Source organism: Leptonotus elevatus, chromosome 15, assembly GCF_054856555.1.
Source record: "Leptonotus elevatus isolate MCC_2025b chromosome 15, RoL_Lele_1.0, whole genome shotgun sequence".
NCBI lineage: Eukaryota > Metazoa > Chordata > Actinopteri > Syngnathiformes > Syngnathidae > Leptonotus > Leptonotus elevatus.
In genome coordinates, this window is record NC_141253.1 from 18,754,845 (window position 1) to 18,772,849 (window position 18,005).

Here is an 18,005-nt window from a genome sequence, read left to right on the forward strand (position 1 = left end):
CACATGCGCATGCACTAAACGAGTAATACATGCCAAAACCAGAACAAGCTAGTTGGACCGCTTGTTTACTTACTTATTTATCTAAACAAGGAAATCGTTAATGTACAGAAAACAACGCAGACTGTGGTCACTGAAAAGCTAGCATATATAACACCGATAAATATGAAACAAAAAATAGTAAGTAATAATAAGTAAATACATGTCAATGTATTTACTTACTCGTTACACGCATGACCATGTGCATGGATGAATAGTACATCAATGCTGTATAAAAAATGCCATTTGACTTTGGTTTGAGCAAGGACCTGAGGCTTCACAATATTGTAGCAACCCTTTTGTGTAGTTTGTGGGTTCTGTGAATTCCCATGGTTTGGAGGCGCCATGAAGGCAACATGAATCTTTCCATAAGCTACGCAGCTAGTGTGTTGTGATTTTGGCGGGGTTACGGCCAACAATAACTGTTCCAAATTGGCAGAGTTGTTGCAAGCTCTCCATTTGGCCTGATCCTTTCTTACAAGCTAAAATGTATTCTCACATATTTTGTGGGTGATGCAGGTAGCAGGCAGAAAGGACGTCATAAACAGGGCACGGCAGCCACACAGGGAGAGGCAAGGTTTTAGTGAAACGGGCATCTTACTTATGGGTTAGAAATATAGTGACCAAAATAACTCATATTTCATGAGAAATTACATCGCGACTGTGCCAAAGCCTAGATACAATCATATATATGCCTATAGTCAACTGAGGAAGGGCTTAAGATGCCGTGACATAGGTCATTTAATGACACAAAAATACTATTGAATCGTCACCAAAATCCACATGCACATCTCTACTCATGTCAACTTCAACCTCTGAAAATATCAAAACAATTGCTCCAGTATTTTGGATTTTATGGGCATAAAGGCTTTTTTTCACCATACAGTGCACTTATAAGTTTGGGTATGTATACTTTCAAGTACAAATGTAAATTGTTTATCTTCAGCAAAGAACAATTGTTGTTACTGCTGAGGAGTTGTGACGTCTTCTCTGGCTCCATGTACCTGTACAGTATTATACTTCACTTGGTGGCCAAGGAGCACACACCAGAATGAACAGCGTAATGACCATTGAACTGAAGCAAAAAGTGTGACAAACGTTTTAATTATTTACATTCATTAACTGTGTCATTGCTGTATGTTTTTAGGAAGTACAATATTTTCGATTGCAATTTTTACTCTTGGAAATACACATTACTTCTTTTTTTTGTCGGTGGGAATAGAAATGAGATTTACAATATGAGTTTACTTTGGAGTTACGAACATGGTCACGAAACAAATTCAACTTGCATATCAGGGCAACACTTTTTTTCTTTTTTATTATCGTTTCATTGAAACAATACTATTGACTGTACAGGTACATGGAGCCAGAGAAGACATCACAACTCCTCAGCAGTAACAACAATTGTTCTTTGCTGAAGTTAAACAATTTACATTTGTACTTGAAAGTATACATACCCAAACTTATAAGTGTGCCAAAAAAATCGACTCTCATAAGAATTGCGATTCTCATTTAATACAATTCAGAATCAATTTTAAATGTCCCAAAATCGATTTTAATTAAATAATTTTATACTGTCTTGCCTTTGTGTGTGCCTTTATTTGGAGCGGTGTTCATGTTGTACCCAGTTTGGCCACTGAGGAGCAGTGTGGTTCCACGCGGTCTAATACACTGTTAAGTTGTAGCCACCACATTAGAGAGTAGAAGGAAAAAGTCCCGATCAAGTTATTCCCAAAAAGTATTTTTTCTTCTTTTGAGTGATAAAAGTGCCGCGAGTAGCGCACTAATTAGCATTAGCGTGTCAGACTGGAGTAGATCATTATAATTCCTTGCACATCTATAGATTGAAGCAAAAATCATTGTTAATGAAATCATTTTGAATCAAAAACCGTTCTTAATCGAAAATCGATTCTGAATCAAATCACAGACCCAAAAATCGGAATCGCATCGTGAGACATTCAAAGATTCCCACCCCTACTATTGACTTTGTCAGAAAATGGCACTAAAGCAACCAGATTAGAGCATAACATTACAGTAATGTTCCCAAAAGACAAAATCAAATACATATTCAATACATTTAATTTATTCCTCATACATGTTTGTTTTAAATCACATTCAGGTATTTTGAGCTGAAGTGCTGTACACAATTTGTATTAAAAATGTCACAATTTTATCAAATCTGGCTACTGATTTATTAAAGTGCTAAATACTGTACTGTACTGTCCAAAATATTACATTACCTGATAAACATCCTAAGCAGAGGTATACATACAGTTACAGTATGAGTGTCTCCAAACAATACAAATATGTCCAAATGTTTTGGGACATAATGGCCATATCACATTAATCAAAACCATTATGGATTCCAGCTTTAAGGCAAAACGGCTAGTTCAAAACTTGAGCAACATTTGCCCAACTGCTATTAATTGTGTTAGCAGGAATACAATGTCTGTAAACTTGTACCTGCTCCTTAAAATCCAAGCAGAATGGCTGTCGAAAGGACTATGATAACAACACAGGTAAAAGGCTATACTGTGTACTGCAAGGAAAATAAAAGCACCACACATACACTGCACAGATTATTATGCATACAATATATGTCAGTTATTGTTTTTCTGGTGAAGCAAGTTGAGTCTTTCTGTGTAGGTCACTCCTATCAAAGTCAAACAGATGATTCATTCATGATTCATTTCCCTGTGACGTCCTAAAAAGAGCCGAGTGGACAGCAGTATCCAAAAGCAAAGCTTTGGTCTTGCATCCTCCATTGTGTCTTAACTACAGACACTATCTATGGATTTAAAAGTTCAATGGATTGAGAGTAGCTAAAGTGAGATTGAACAGAGTTATAGTGAAACTTGGTGAGGCATTTGGTTGAAAAATCATCTATGCATTTTTATAAATTAAAGGGATACTTGACTCATTGAGCCATTTTCAGCAGTACAAAGTTAATATTTAGTCAAGAATGGATTTGATAACTTCATTATTTATGTATGCACAATTAATACCTTTAAAAACTAATTTGTCTAGTTGCTGTCGACTGAAGATGACATCACCAATCATGGCTCAGTTTGCTGACCAAACCCAGAAAACAGGTGAGCCATGATTGGTCGTTACCTACTTCCTTAGCACAGATGATGTCAGCTTCAGTTGACAGCAAGTGGAAAATTTTGTTTTTAAAGGTATTGATTGTACACAAAAAAATAATGTAGTTATCACATTCATTCTGCACAAAATACTAACTTTTTACTGCTGAAAATGGATCAATGAGTCAAGCATTCCTATAACTAAAGACAGAAACATACTACTATTTTTGCCAACCTATTTTAGTTGTTGAAACTGCATAGTAATTTGGGGCGCTGTATTTTGAGTCACTTCATCATGGTTGTTTTGTTTAATAAAATCCCAATTATTACATAACATAATATAATTTGAAAAAGCACACAAAAATGATTCTGTTAACCATATTGACTATTTAAGGAAAATGACAAAAAACAGCATACGCCCATGTTACACAATTGGTTGGCATTCAACACATCTAAACATTTATTTTGTAAATTATCAAATAACCACACTGTTAAACAGAATTGCATCTCTCTTTAGAGACCAATTTTGTAAAAAGGCCAAATTTGTCTGACCCTGTTTATCAATGTGAACCTTCATTTTCAAAGTTTATTTGCTTATGTGTGCAGAATTTTCAACATGGTATAAAAAGGCAATTTTCCCAATGAAGAGATTTTCAGCAGGACAATCTTTCATAATTGTCAGTATTGTAGTTTTACGCAAACGAGTATACAACTGTAATAGCAACTGATGAACAGACACAGCTGGTAATAATGAGTGAAAGTTATCAAAACTTGTATAAGAATGAACTTTACAGGTCCAATCAGCAATGTGAAATTGTACATCATACTTCCATTTCTGTTTCAAGTACAGATAACCAATAGAGATTCGGACGTTGACGTCATGTGTCCCAAAACGGCCATTAGCGCAACCATTTATGCCAGGGCTCCGTCCACTGTATGCCAACAGGTGAAAGTTGTTTGCGGAGTGATGTGCAAGCTGCGGGATGGATCCCGTGACGTGTCCTATTCCCACTGTTTTAGAATTCCTCCAATCTGTTTTCGATAAGAGGTGTTCCCCTTCTACGATCAAGCGAGCCGTTGACCAAATTTGTACTTTCTAACCGGGTGGGGGAGTTCCACGCCCTAACTGTTAGCCCCGAGTGTCTTCGTTAGCACCCCGACGGGGCAGGGGTCACATTGTGGCCAAATGCGGCTTTTGTTCCCAATGTTTTGTCTGGCTCTCATGCCAACCACCCTATTCGAGCCATTTAGCTATTTAGCCAGCATAGAAAACGCATCTGCCATTTTGAGTAAACGGCAAACGCCACACTTTAACAATAATTGACAGCTGTTGTGGACCAGCTGCCATGACGAGAAGAAGCAAAAAAAAGGAAAGCGCATGTTCCAGGCTACCAAAAGAGGAACCAATGCGTAGCCAATGTTGGACATGATGGCTAAATCAGCAGATGCTAACTGTTACCACATGCAAAATGTGGGGGAAATAATCTGTTTCGTTCATCTGTGCTGCTACAGTTTAATAGATATTACACAGTTGAATTTAATAACACCATAAAGAAGACTTTTTACGGTGTAAATGATAAGTTGCTAACGAACGTAAATAACACATGCGTGAAACTGTTAACTTCGATGGCATTTTGAGCACACCAAGGGGAAATAAATTCGGATTGTACAAATTTGTTAAGCCTTTGTATGTATGATCAGATTTGAAAGCACTCACTGGCAAAAGAGGAGGTAATTCCACGAAGCAGTGTTGCCGAGTTGGAAAAAAAAAAAGCACTTCAACGGCAGTCCAACATGTCCACCTCACGCATGTATATCATGTCCTTTTCATCAAAGTGACTGTCAATGCTCTTGGGCAGAAAGTTGACCGATAAACGCAAATTTTTGGCCTCCTCGCCGTTGTAGCCCATTAACACTGCGCCACTACTTTCCTGCCGCAGGGGGGCGTGTTCAGAGAAATAGTCACGTGACGTCAAGATCTCTATTGGTCATTGTTTTGTGCTTACCACATTACCACTTTGTACTAGAATTTCAAAATATTTTATTTGAAAATATACAGCCACCAAAAAGTTGCTCAAAAGCCACATATCAACCACACAGTGTAATACCAAATCAGTGAAAATTAAATAAAATTATAACGGCAGGCCAGCCTCATTGTGATGAGTGGATGTTTCACTAGACTTCATTCCAGCCCCTTGCTGTGACGTGTTTTTTCAGAGAGTCCACAGTCCTCGTCTGAGTATGCATAGGATGGCTGTTTGATGTTCACAGTTGGTTTGTCTGAGAAGCTATGGTTCTGCCTGCTACTCACGGAGCTATCCTGAAATGTTTTCATGCTGATTTTATGCCACTGCTCAGTCCGTTGGGTCCAGTCATGCATGGCGGTGACTTGTTCTGACAAAGGGCAGAGCAAGGACTGAGAGCAATCTGAAGAGTCCCAGGATGCCTGGAAGCAGCTGTTGGTAGGCAAGGACAGTTTTGACAACGATTCATACTCTGGGTCGATGGCTTCTACTTTGATTTGGACAGTCTTGGCTTTGATTCGCAGTTTATGAGGCAGAGCTGACGAACCGGCCTCTGGCACTTTGTGTGTAGATACAATAACACTTCTTGGGTCAGCTGCAGATGGCATCAACCCTTTGGGGACCTGCTGCTCATCTTCAGCATCTGATGATTTGCTCAAAGCACCATCATCTGAGCTTCTGGGAGAGTTACTGGATGACCTGGTGATCTGTAAGAATGGAGCAGATTGGGTGCAGACTCTTGACAAGGGGTTGGTCATGTAGTTCATAGGGACTACTTGTGTCATGTAGAAAGCTGCCATTATCTGCCTGTTCCCGTTTGACCTCTGTGGTTCTGCACATACTTAAACTACCCTGAGTTGGAGCATATGCCTTGGATATATTTGGTGATTGTTTGATGACTGAAATGCAGCTACTGCGCAGGTGGTGAGGCTCTGTTTCCTTGCTGGAGGAACCCTGGTCAGCGCTGGCTGTGACAAATTGCTGATATAGATGGGCACTCTTTTGGCTAGATAACATATCAATTTCTTGGGCATATGCTGCTGAGCTCAAAAGGCCAAATTTGAGTTTAAGTGACAACAGTTCAGCTTTGAGGGAGGCATTTTCCTCCCCAAGGGCCATCAGCTTGTTCTCCAGCACCATGTCATTTATACGCCGCTTCTCCCTTGAGCGCTTAGCCGCCTCATTGTTTTTGCGGCGTCTCTCCCAATAAACAGTGTCTTTCTTCTCCTCAGGGATAAATTCCCTTTTCCTGCGACAGGTAGTTTTAGCTATGAATGGTATAGCAGAGACGTTACCTATCAGGTCCTGGTTAGCCCCTTGTAAGGCCACAGCCAGTAGCAGGCCATCGTCTCCACTATATGGCTCACTGGAGTAAATTTCTTGCTTGACTGATTGCATATTTGTCAAGTCAAGTTTATCCTCAGAAGTAACTGTTCCCCATAACACCTTAATTTACTAAATGATATCTTCCACGAGGGGCAATCCACTGCTCATCACACAATCTGTGGGATTACAGAAAAAGGATCATACATTAATTTCCATTAGCTAATTACAGAAAAAAACATGTTCAAAAAGCCTTTTACATTATTTTGCACAGATTCCCCCCCAGGGCTCTAATTCTGACATGTTGAATACTGACACAAGATCCAGCAGTTTAACTCATTAGCCTGGTTTACATGGAACCATGTATTCCAATTAGAATGAATCTGAACGGCCAAACGGAATGAAAATGCTCCATATAAACACCTCAATCGGAATAAAAAGGCTAAATTCGAATGGAATTTCATCCGGAATCACAGGGGTGGTATATTCCTTTCGTCAATCCAAACGAGCGTCATGTATACACTTCATTTGGAATGGCGAGGCTGCATCCGGCATGCGCATGCTCTGTCTTGACGTAAATGCGCCTTGATGTCATCGTTTCATGTATTTATTTATTGTAACCTGGAAGCATGGAGAAGCGTTTGGTGTGTGAATACTGCACAACAAAAGCCGCTCATCACATACTGTATGTTCCAAAAGCTAAAATTTTGATGTGTGTTTGGGATCAAAAATGCATTGAAGTTTCAGCTGTCTTGTGATTGGAGATAAATTTTAATAAAGTAAATTAGTAATCCTCCATCATAATTCTGTCCCTTTTGTGTAATACACCAGTACCGCTGGCAGCCCGCGTTAGCACCACCAATGGGTGTCAGTTAGTATAGTGCTTAATTATAATGCCTCACCTTGACTCCTTGAAGCATATGTCTGGTATTTGTGGGCAAGTAGTTAAATCTTTGTCTCATCTGACCAAAACTTTATGCAAGGGGCATTTATTTGGCTTGTCCCTTGAGCAGCAGCAAATTTCAGTCGAGCTCAAAGTTATTAATTTTACAGCAGGGGCGTCTTCCTTGGTTAGCCACATCAGTCGATAGGAAATGCAAAACTTATTTCACTGTGGACAGTAGATTCCAGTTCATGGCAAGCCTTGATAATTCTTAAAGTGCTCAAGGAGGACTACTGAATTTCCCTCAAATCAACAGTTAGAGAGCAGAAACTCAGGCACAACTAGGCTCAGATAACTGAGAAATGCCCATATGTCCAAATCAGTTCAATGATCTGTCTACCTCTCCACTCCACTCCCCAAAAAATGAATGTAAAATGCTTGGTGGATAATCAATAAAGATAGTCAGCGTGCATGCGCACCAGCGCACCACTTATGTGCACCTCTGATTATAAGGGTGTCAGACTGGAAAACACATTGTAGGATTTTTACAGAATTCAATTATGGTGGAAAATAAGTATAAGTTCAACTCAGTACTTTGTAATGCAGTAATGACTTGATTAACCATTGCTGGCAATTAAAGGGGTCAAATATTTACTGCACTGTATGCCTTCACCTGCTTTGCACACACTTTTGTTGCCCATTCTTCCATGCAGATCTCCTATTGAGCGACTAGTCATGTTTGGGGAAGCACCGGGCAACACGGACTTTCAATCCCTTTCAAAGAGTTTCTATGAGGTTGAGGTTTGGAAACCGGCTTTGAAATGCTTCTTAAGCTTGTGTCTCACTGAGCGGCATAGACTTGCGAGGATGTGCACACATAGCAAGTGTTGCTTTTGCGGCATTGCAAAACATTGCAAAGACACTTGCGAGACACTCTAAAACATTCTACACGCTGTCAAACCGTTTTTCTCGTTGCAGAGACATTTTGAACATGTTAAATATTTCTCTTTTTGTCACAGATTTTTTTTTTGAAAATGTTGAAAATGCGACAATAAAAACCGTTTGAGAGCATGAATAGGGTTTGAGGGAGTGTGGCTAGAGGCTTTGCAACGTTTTGCAACATTGAAGGAAGCCGGCCAAAAAAAGCAACACTCGCATGGCCCTATTCATTCTTTCCTTAGCACGTACCACTCATCTTGTCCGCTGTGCAGAAAAACAGCCCCAAAGCATAATGTTGGCACCATCATGCTTCACAGTAGGTAATCATGGGATGCAACTCAGCATTCTTCTTCCTCAAAACATGGCGGTTGAGTTTGTAACAAAAAATATTTTTTTCGATTTCATCTGACCAAATGATAAGATCACCATTCTCATGATCATTGTGATCCCACAGGAATGAGCTCTTGCGTGGGGAAAAAACAGCCCATGCTTCTTTGTAGATGATTAAATATTATTTTCCACTATAGTTTACAAATAAATTATTTCAAACTCCTATAATGTGATTTCCAGGATTCCCCCCTACACATTGTCTTTCAAAGTTGAAGTGTACCTTATGAAGAAAATTACAGACCTCTGTCATTATTTTAAATGGGAGAACTTGTACGATTTATCGGTGGCTGAGAAAATAACTTTTTGCCCAACATTACATTCAGTGTTATTTAACATTAAAAGCAGTTACATTTATACTGTCTTAAGAGTTGCATCTGGCCCTTTGGGGGCAACCATTAAGCAGATGCGAGTCAAATGAGTTTGACACTCCTGGCCTGCCTAATGTTGCTTTTAAATGTGCATTTTTTATGGGGGTGAATGGACATCCTATAGTAATACATTACAAGCAATTTGAATAATTGCCTTTTCTTTGTTTTTAATATTTTGACTGCAAAAAAAAAAAAAGAGTTAAAGGCAGTGTGTATTATTTTGTGCCATCTAGTGGTAAACTAATAGAATGCAACGATTTTGAAGAATGCACACTAAGGTGCCTCAGAGAGACCACACTTCACAAGGCTACCAATTATTATTGGGAGTGAGCGAGCGAGCAGCCTGGCGATCAGGAGGATCAGGAGGAGCTGGAGTGGCAAGCAGGAGTGGCTAGCGAGAACTCACTGGAAGAGCTAACAAAAACGGCTAGTGAGAACCAGAGCCGTATATAGAGAGTTTGACATGACATATGGACACAATCTTGTTACCCTACCCAGTTGGCCAAACTCTCTATATACGGCTCTGGTGAGAACTAACTGGAGCAGCTAACAAGAGCTAGCGAGAGTGAGGAAAGCACAGGGAGACAAGCTGCGGGGCAGTGGAAGGTAAGTGGGGGTCGACCCATCGGATCAGACACTAGCTGCAAGCACCACCAGAGGTATGAAGTTCGCTAAGTTCTTCTCCTTCAGGTAGCTGTAGCTGAAAAATGACAACAAATCACATCTGCCTCCTTAACTCTTTGACTGCCAGACGTTTTCAGAAAAGGGATGCCGCCAGTGCCAGCCGATTTAAGCATTTTGACTGATCTTTCAAGGTCCACAGAAAATGTTCTGTTTGGACTATGGAAACACACGTACTACCAAATGAAAGATTGGACTTTCATCTTTCATCAGAAAAAAAAAGTTTGTTTCTACCTTATTCCGTTCTTTAGTAATCAACAATAGAAAATGGTTAGTTTGACCCAATTTCGCCTGTTTTGGACCAAAATATGGAGAAATCAAGCTTTTAGTGAAACGATATTATTTCATGCATTCTAGTGAATTTTACACTTCTTTTTGTCCATGAATGATGCCACAAACACCTAAATAGTGCTTTACTTCTATAAAACACTACCACCAAGAATGAAAAAGTGTTTTTTGATAGCAAAATACGTTTATTTACATTCAACAGTGTAACAATTTGACAACAATTTGGCAAACTATTTACAAATGTGTGCAACTGTGGTGCTATTTACAAATATGTGGATGTTTCAACGACAGTTTTTCTTTTTGTAACACTCTCCTGCGTGCAAAGAGACGCAACAGCATTTGCACAACAGATTGCCTCTTCGCGTGCGCCACTTTCTTGCAGGCCGTTTTTTTCCGGGGAATAGCAAGTATATACTGCAGTGTGTCATCAAGTCTAATATCAGGATCATGCTACGGTTTCGTTACGTCTCGCTTCCCCGTGTCCTTCAGTTGCTATACCGGGTGGTAGGAGATGTTCTGATCCATTTTATCCACTCCATTCATGGTGGCATCGTAGTCCAGAAACAGTGTCTTCTCCGTGATCAGACTGTACCCGCTCCTCCGATGAATATGCATTGGACTCGGGGTACTCTTCATTGTCCCATCGAATGTCCGCTTGTGCAGCTCCGCGTTTTCCGGCGTTAGCAGCGCTAGCCGGTGAGGCTTTATGACGAGAGAATAACGGCCGCGTCAATGCTTCCAACTCCGGCGTCAACCTCGGGAGTGACCATCATCATCATCATCAATGTGCATTGGTCGATGCTTTTCGACTACTCTCCATCGTCCGATCGAATGTCCGCTTGTGCAGAAGTACCCGGCCGGCTATTGTGCGCGTTTTCCGGCCTTAGCAGCGCTAGCCGCGCTAGCCGCGCTTAGCCGGTGAGGCTTACTACGTGATAGTAACAGTCGCGCCAAAGCTTCCAACTTTGGCGTAGAGCTCGGAGTCATCATCATCGTTGACATCAATGCGCTTTTTAGTATTGATTGATGCTTTCCGTCTTTGAAAAAAATGCTCAAGCTGAGCTGCTTGTAACCGGTTGCTTGGTCAAGCCATTGTGGCTTGGATCAGCCATTGTCTCCTCAACACTCTAGCTCCGCCTCACGTCTTCTACTGACGCCCACGGTGGGCGGCCCATCCAACCTTGTGCAAAGAGAGTCATCGCTGCCCTCTAGGGGCCAAAACGAGTCTTTGACTAATCATATCTGCCTGATACTTTCAGCACAGCTGCCCAAGGCTTTCCTGCACCCGTTTTTGAAAAAAAAAAAAAAAACATAGGGGACGTCTTTTAACGTCCTCGGCGCCCTTCCCTAGGTTTATGCTAAACGTTTTATAACGTTTATGGCAGTCAAAGAGTTAAAGATGCGGCACGACCTATGTATAATAATTAGCGATTACTAGAACTACAATTACATTTAAAAATGTACTTTGATGCAATAGAATACACGACTCACAAAAAGTTAGAGATATTTGGCTTTCAGGTAAAATTTATGAAAAATCTCAAAAGTTCACGCTACAGTGATGTCATATCATGAAAGTAGGACATATTTAAGTAGAAGGATGCACTGGTGATTTCCTCATCTCAAGCATTTGATTTAAATAAAAATGAACAACAATGGTGGGTACACCACAACAAAAAATGTCAATGTTTCAGTAACTCGTCATGTGCTCTTGAGCATCAATTACAGTCGACTCATTGTCTGCTGAGGCATGGCATCCCACTCTTCTTGAAGGGCAGTCCTCAGGTAATTGAGGTTCTGGGGTGCAGAGTTTCCAGCCTCTACACGGCAACTCAGCTGATCCCACAGGTTTTCAATAAGATTCTGGTCTAAAGAAAGTGCAGGTACACCAGTCTCTAACAGCCATTCCCTGATGATGCCACCTCGATGAGCTGGAGCATTATTGTTTGTGAATTTTGCCATTAAGCTCCTCGTTAGAGAACAGCAACATGTACAAAAAGTACTGAAATGTTTAACAGTTGGACATGTGGATTCAAAAGCTTAGAGAAGGTCACATTAAGTTCACCTGTAAAGGTTTGAATGCATTTTAGGCTAGTCCTGAAATTTCACCTGAAAGCCATATATCCCTAACTTTTTGTGAGTAGTGTGTATATATATATATATAATTGAAATAGTGTCATACTCCAGCAACAGACATCCTGTGTTCTACATTTATATTATGTTCCTTTAGAATGGTGAAAAAAATATTACATTTGATTTACCACAACTGTCTGATAATATCAGGGATCAAACCATACACAAATCGATTACATTTGTTTTTCAGTAGTCTTTAAACTAGTCATTTAAAACAAGATACAAAACCTAAAAACAAAACAGCGGTTACAGGAATTCACGACGGTTCTGTCGGGACCTTGATGATGGAAGCAGGGAATCCATCTTTGGCAGACGACCAGAGCTGGGATCGGTTCACAGCGAGCCGTCAACACGCCGTATCGCCCCAGAATCCCTCCATTGTGTCAGAATGACACAATAAGCACCCGTCGCCTCCCCCAGCCCGTGACTGCCAGAAATTTCTGTTGCTGCAGACATTATGCAATGCTCGCCGGTGTGGCAAAAACCAAAAGACACATGTTTGTTCTGCGTTGTTTGTGTGTAAATATATCACTAGTTAACCAGTGGATCCAGATAAAAGCAAGGTAATCGACGTAACAGGCCGGATAAAGACAATGTGGGCATTCTGGTACATGACATGATTGCCTCGCTTTACTCAGACATTGGCGGATGAGGCTTGAACGACGCCCTATAAAGTCCACCTTTTAACAGTAAATAAAACTGCACCGTTGATTAAGAACTTGTTGTCTGGTTACAATATAATAAAATATACCGACATCCACCATCGTTGTGTGACACAGTGAGCCCAAACCAGTTTTTTGGTTGCAACGCTGTGTCGCAATCCGTAAACTCTTGTCACTGGTAACAAGGCCTACGTGACTTTACAGAGCCAACATACGACCCAAACACCCTCCATTCACACCCATTCCAAATCGCTGCATAATTATAGAAGCTAATAAGGGTTAATTCTTTGTTCATAAAACTTGCTGATGGCACCCAGATGATGCAGTACATACTTGTATGACCTTACATTACTCTGTGGTTAATGGTTTATTTTGGATTACAATGAGGTTAAGTTTTAAAAGTGTTACGCTAGAAATTAGATCATGAACTAAACAGCCCTTAGGCATACACCGAGACATGTAACCAAATCAAATAATAAGCATAAACAATTCGTTTAATTCGATAGTACTCACATTTTCACCGTATCTTGTCACTATAGAATGAAATAGGTGGCGATATTAGTGCCGTTGTCCTGAATGAAGAAGTCATGCATCACCGATGTATCTGTCCTGCCAAACGTGAGGAAATATCTGGGTCGACAAAATTTTTACAAAGAACCACATTTTCCTCGGATTTTTTTTTCTTTCTCCAATGTGGCTTCTCTTCTGACTCATAGATCTGTGTTAGTAGGTCAGGAGTTAAGTGCATTGGCAGTGTGCGGTTGATTGACAGCCACTTTTGCCAATCACATGGCTGTATTTTAGATTTCCAGCCAATGAGGGCTCAAATAGGATATATGTTATCGTCACAATGCCAGCAGTGGAACGACCATAAAACGATCATGGTACTGAATTGTCAATTTATATATTGTCAATAAATTAAATAAATAAACCTATCATGAGTAAATTTGCACCTTCATGCAAATTTAAAACCTAATTAGATATTGTTAGTGGTAAATAAAAAGTTAAGAATATTAAATTGAAACGAACACCAGTACAATCAATGTAAGATACGTTTTGTTTTTTAGTCAATTATCTTGAGAATTCCAAGTGATAAATATAGTGGCCTGTAGAGAGCGCTATTGTACTTGAGCGCCTCTTACATTGACGGGCATGATGGCTGTTAAATAAGACACGAGAGAAATTATTTCGTGTAGAACTTCATTGTATTAAAAAAACCCATTTAAAAGCACTGTACATAATCGGACTTCCCTGTCAAAAGTGATGAAAACCAGTTAAATGCAATTAGAGGGTCTGTCTGTGTTTTGATTAGGGCTGTACAATTTTGAAAAGTAATTTATGGGCAATTTACCTCGCTAAATGTTGCAATTTAATATGTTGCCATATATATATATATATATATATATATATTTTTTTTTTTAAACAAACACAAGCAAAATCAGATCTATCATACATAAAAAAAAAATTGGTTTTATAGGTTAGGTAGGCTTAGGCTAAAATAAAGGTAAATGAGCCCTGTGATTGGCAGGCAACCAGTTCAGGGCCTCCTGCCCAAAGTCAGCTGGGATAGGCTCCAGCACGCCTGGGACCTTCATGGTACACAAGCAAAATCAGATCTATCATACATAAATATTTTGGTTTTATAGGTTAGGCTGGATGGAACCATGAAAGACAGATTATTTATCTACTGCCATTAGAGGTAACTTACTAAACACTTTGACTTGCAGTCTTTTACTGGTAGGTGTTTACTACGACAACTTCACAAAATTCTACCAAACAAGTGTGGCGCCGCTTAAACACAAGTCAGTAAGTCATAACTCAGACTACAAAAATATTGCCAACAAATCTGTGGCTTTATCACTTCAACTTTTAATGCTTTATGAAAAACATTATATTTTAACGTTATATTAGAACTTTTCTGGATTCTATATAAACATCCATTCATTTCCTGAACCGCTTATTCAAATTATATATATATATATATATATATATATATATATATATATATATATATATATATATATATATATATATATATATATATATATATATATATATTTATACACACACAAAAAGCATGGATTTAATCAGAAAATGCTTACCTACCTTTTTTACACTACATTGCGATGTCGATTTGAATTTGATTAATTGTTCAGCCCTAGCTGTGATAACTATTTTTTTAATGTAATAAAATATGTACGTAATACATGCTGTTGTGTCAGATTCACTGCTATGATGAAGTTTGAAAAACAAGTGACTTATTTAGGAAGGGTTTATTGAACATTTCATAGTTTGTTGTACACAATGGTAAATTATGTAAAAAAACTAACAAACAAAAAACAGCTTATAAAAGTCATGCATCTGGCAGAGGGGACATTAAATCAACACAAGGTTTAGCAACGTTCAATAAAGAAATGTGTTTGTTTTTTTCTTCGAACTAGAGCATATCAATTACAAATTTGTGCAATGTTGTATGAAAAATAATGTTACAAAAATCAGCCAAGTGAACATTAAGACACAGATATGTGTGTGCGTGCGTGTGATTGTGTGGGTTGCGATTTTCCACTAGCCTGATTACCAATATTGTAATTTGTAAAATATATCACTAAGTTAAGACACAGTTTGTTAATTTGAAAACAATATTTATTTTCCTTGTACAAATTTTTCTGTTCATCATACATTCTTTGGTTCTATGGCCAATGTATATGCGCCACTGGAAAATAACATACATAATACATATAAAATTATCTTCAACAGACACAAAGGAATGCACAAGTAAATTCTTCAAAGTTTTTCTCTATTAAACTTAATTACTTCTGAAACTGAAATATTCCCCTTTAGGTTGGTTTAGGCTTCTAAAGAGAGAAACAACATTTAGTTGGGCGGGTGATTTGTTTCGGATATGTACACTGCCTGAACAGTCACCGACAGAGGTTGCCAATCCAGGTCCAGAAAGTAAAATCCCTTCGACAGTTTGGCTTTAGCCCCTGATGCTAGCTCCCTAAAAGGTAAACAAGCACATGGGAGCTAGCTAGCTCTAGCTAGCACCTGGGGCTAAAGCCAAACTGTGGCAGGGTTTTTACTTTCTGGACTTGGATTTGCCACCTCTGGTCACCAAATAACCATCCAAACTTACAGAAGCCCGTATATCTGTTCATCAAAGACAATGTGACTTCTGAAGTGAAATCTTTACAGACATAAAGTACTTGAAGGTGAATAATTGTTTGAGTATGTTGCATAGCAACTTTGGAAAAACATTTGAATGGACACACGGACTGTAGCGTACTCAGGTTTAAAGAGTGAGATTGTGAGGCAAGATTGTGAGTCACACTTGATTTACTAAGAAAGTCTTTTTCAACATTCAGTCACTGTCCCTGGAAACTGCTCCTTTCGATTGATGCAGCTCAGTGAAAGCAGGCAAACAGTTTATGGAATGTTTCACACAGAAGCCCACCTATGTGTCTGACAATTCGATCACCAGCTCATCAGTCTGTTGCTCATTATCACCCAGTAATTCTGTTTCAGGCACTGACAAGTGCTCATTTTGCTCAAGCTCGATCTGGGGTGCCCTGTCAGAGTCCTCATGGTTGGTCTTGGAGTCCTCATTGAGTAAGGCTGCTTGCTCTGCCATAGAATTGTTAGAAGGAGCCGTGGTGACATAGCCAGTTGATGTGGAGCCACTGCCACTGTGGTGAGAATTTGCTTTTGGAACCATCTGTGACGGGTGATGTACCTGCTGGTGGGGCATGGGCATGGGTATTTGCATGGGATAAAAATTCTGCATGTATTGGTAGGCTGGCATAGGGTGATAGCCATTGACAGGGATGTAGAGCTGCGGGGGTACCATCGGCCGATGCATTTGACTCTTCATTGGCATGAACTGAGGTTGATGAAAGGGTGAGGTCTTTTTGGGGCTCGTGTAGCGTGATGCATTCACTGCGCTCATGCTGATGTTGCTAACAGGGCTGATGCTGAGAGAGCTTGTCTGGGTAGTGTTGCTGGTACCTGACGTTTGAGCGGAGTTACTATAATTTGAAAGACTTTCCCAGGAGCGCAGACGTGTGTGAATATCCTTGAAGCGAGGCCGTCTTGCTTGGAATTCACTCCAACACTCCAGCATAAGGGTGTATATCCAAACCGGGCAGTCATCAGGACACTGCAAAACCTGGTGGCTGCGTACCATCTCTATCACGTCGTGGTTGGAGTAGCCACAATAAGGCTGTAGACCATAACTGAAGGTCTCCCAAAGCAAAACGCCGTAAGACCAGATGTCAGAGTCTGTGGAGAACTTCCCATACATTAGCGCCTCAGGGGACATCCATCTAATAGGGAAAGGGCTTGTCCCCATTAGATTGTAGTAATCAGCTGAGTAGACATCTCTGAAGAGGCCGAGATCTAGGATCTTGACGCTTAGCTTGTCAAAAACCAGAATGTTCCTGGCTGCAAGATCTTTATGAACAACCTGGTGGCTAGAAAGATACTCCATTCCCGCAGCGATTTGGGTAATGATATGAAGGAAATCAGACTGTTCCAATGTGGATTTTACTGTCCTGTCATCATCTGAGCTGCCAACATCTGAGTTGGGAGAGCGCACCACAAGATACTCGTGCAGATCACCAATGCTTGAATATGTGAATATAATGCTTTGTGGCTGCTCTTTGGTGATGGTACCCAGAAGACAAACAATATTTTGATGCTGAAGGTGAGAACGGAGCATGGCCTCATGGCGAAATTCTTCACTGAGAGTGGGGTCAACCTTGTCCTTCAGTATCTTGATGGCCACCACTTGGATCTGCTCGCCAGGAACAGTGCCATACAAATGCCCTTTGTAGATCTTGCCAAACCGATCCTCGCCAAGCTCCTCCATGAATCTTACAGCTGACATATTGATCTCCCTCAGCTTTGCCTGCAGCCACAAAACAAAAACAAAAATCTAATTAAAGTCCTCAAAAAAAGATGGCCAACAATAAAATAAGTCAAAAAAGGTTAAAGATGTATTCATTACTTCTTCTGAATTTTAAACATTTCCCAGTTGTCTAACTAAAAATAAGGAATAATAAAAATTAGGGATGTTCGATACCACTTTTTTTCAGACCGATACCGATACAGATACTCAACTGTTGAGTAGTCACCAATACAGATGCAAATACTGATATCACTAGTACATAAAATTAAATCTAAAAATGACAGATAATTTT

General features: G+C 39.9%; 2 protein-coding genes across 2 annotated transcripts in view; both read right to left on the bottom strand.

The window, feature by feature from the left end:
- Positions 1 to 2,099: 2,099 nt before the first annotated feature.
- Positions 2,100 to 13,544, bottom strand: nfil3 (nuclear factor, interleukin 3 regulated). Its single transcript, XM_086097345.1, is given in 3 exon segments — positions 2,100 to 5,908; positions 5,910 to 6,645; positions 13,321 to 13,544. Coding segments are annotated over 2 exon segments (1,239 nt in total). The 5' UTR covers positions 6,542 to 6,645; positions 13,321 to 13,544; the 3' UTR covers positions 2,100 to 5,301.
- A 1,546-nt stretch (positions 13,545 to 15,090) lies between these two features.
- ror2 (receptor tyrosine kinase-like orphan receptor 2) overlaps positions 15,091 to 18,005 on the bottom strand; it is a 55,388-nt gene continuing 52,473 nt past the window's right edge. The window contains exon 9 of the mRNA XM_086097342.1: positions 15,091 to 17,713. Coding sequence (XP_085953468.1) covers positions 16,262 to 17,713 — 1,452 coding nt within the window. The 3' untranslated portion in view covers positions 15,091 to 16,261. The remainder of the gene's footprint in view (positions 17,714 to 18,005) is intronic.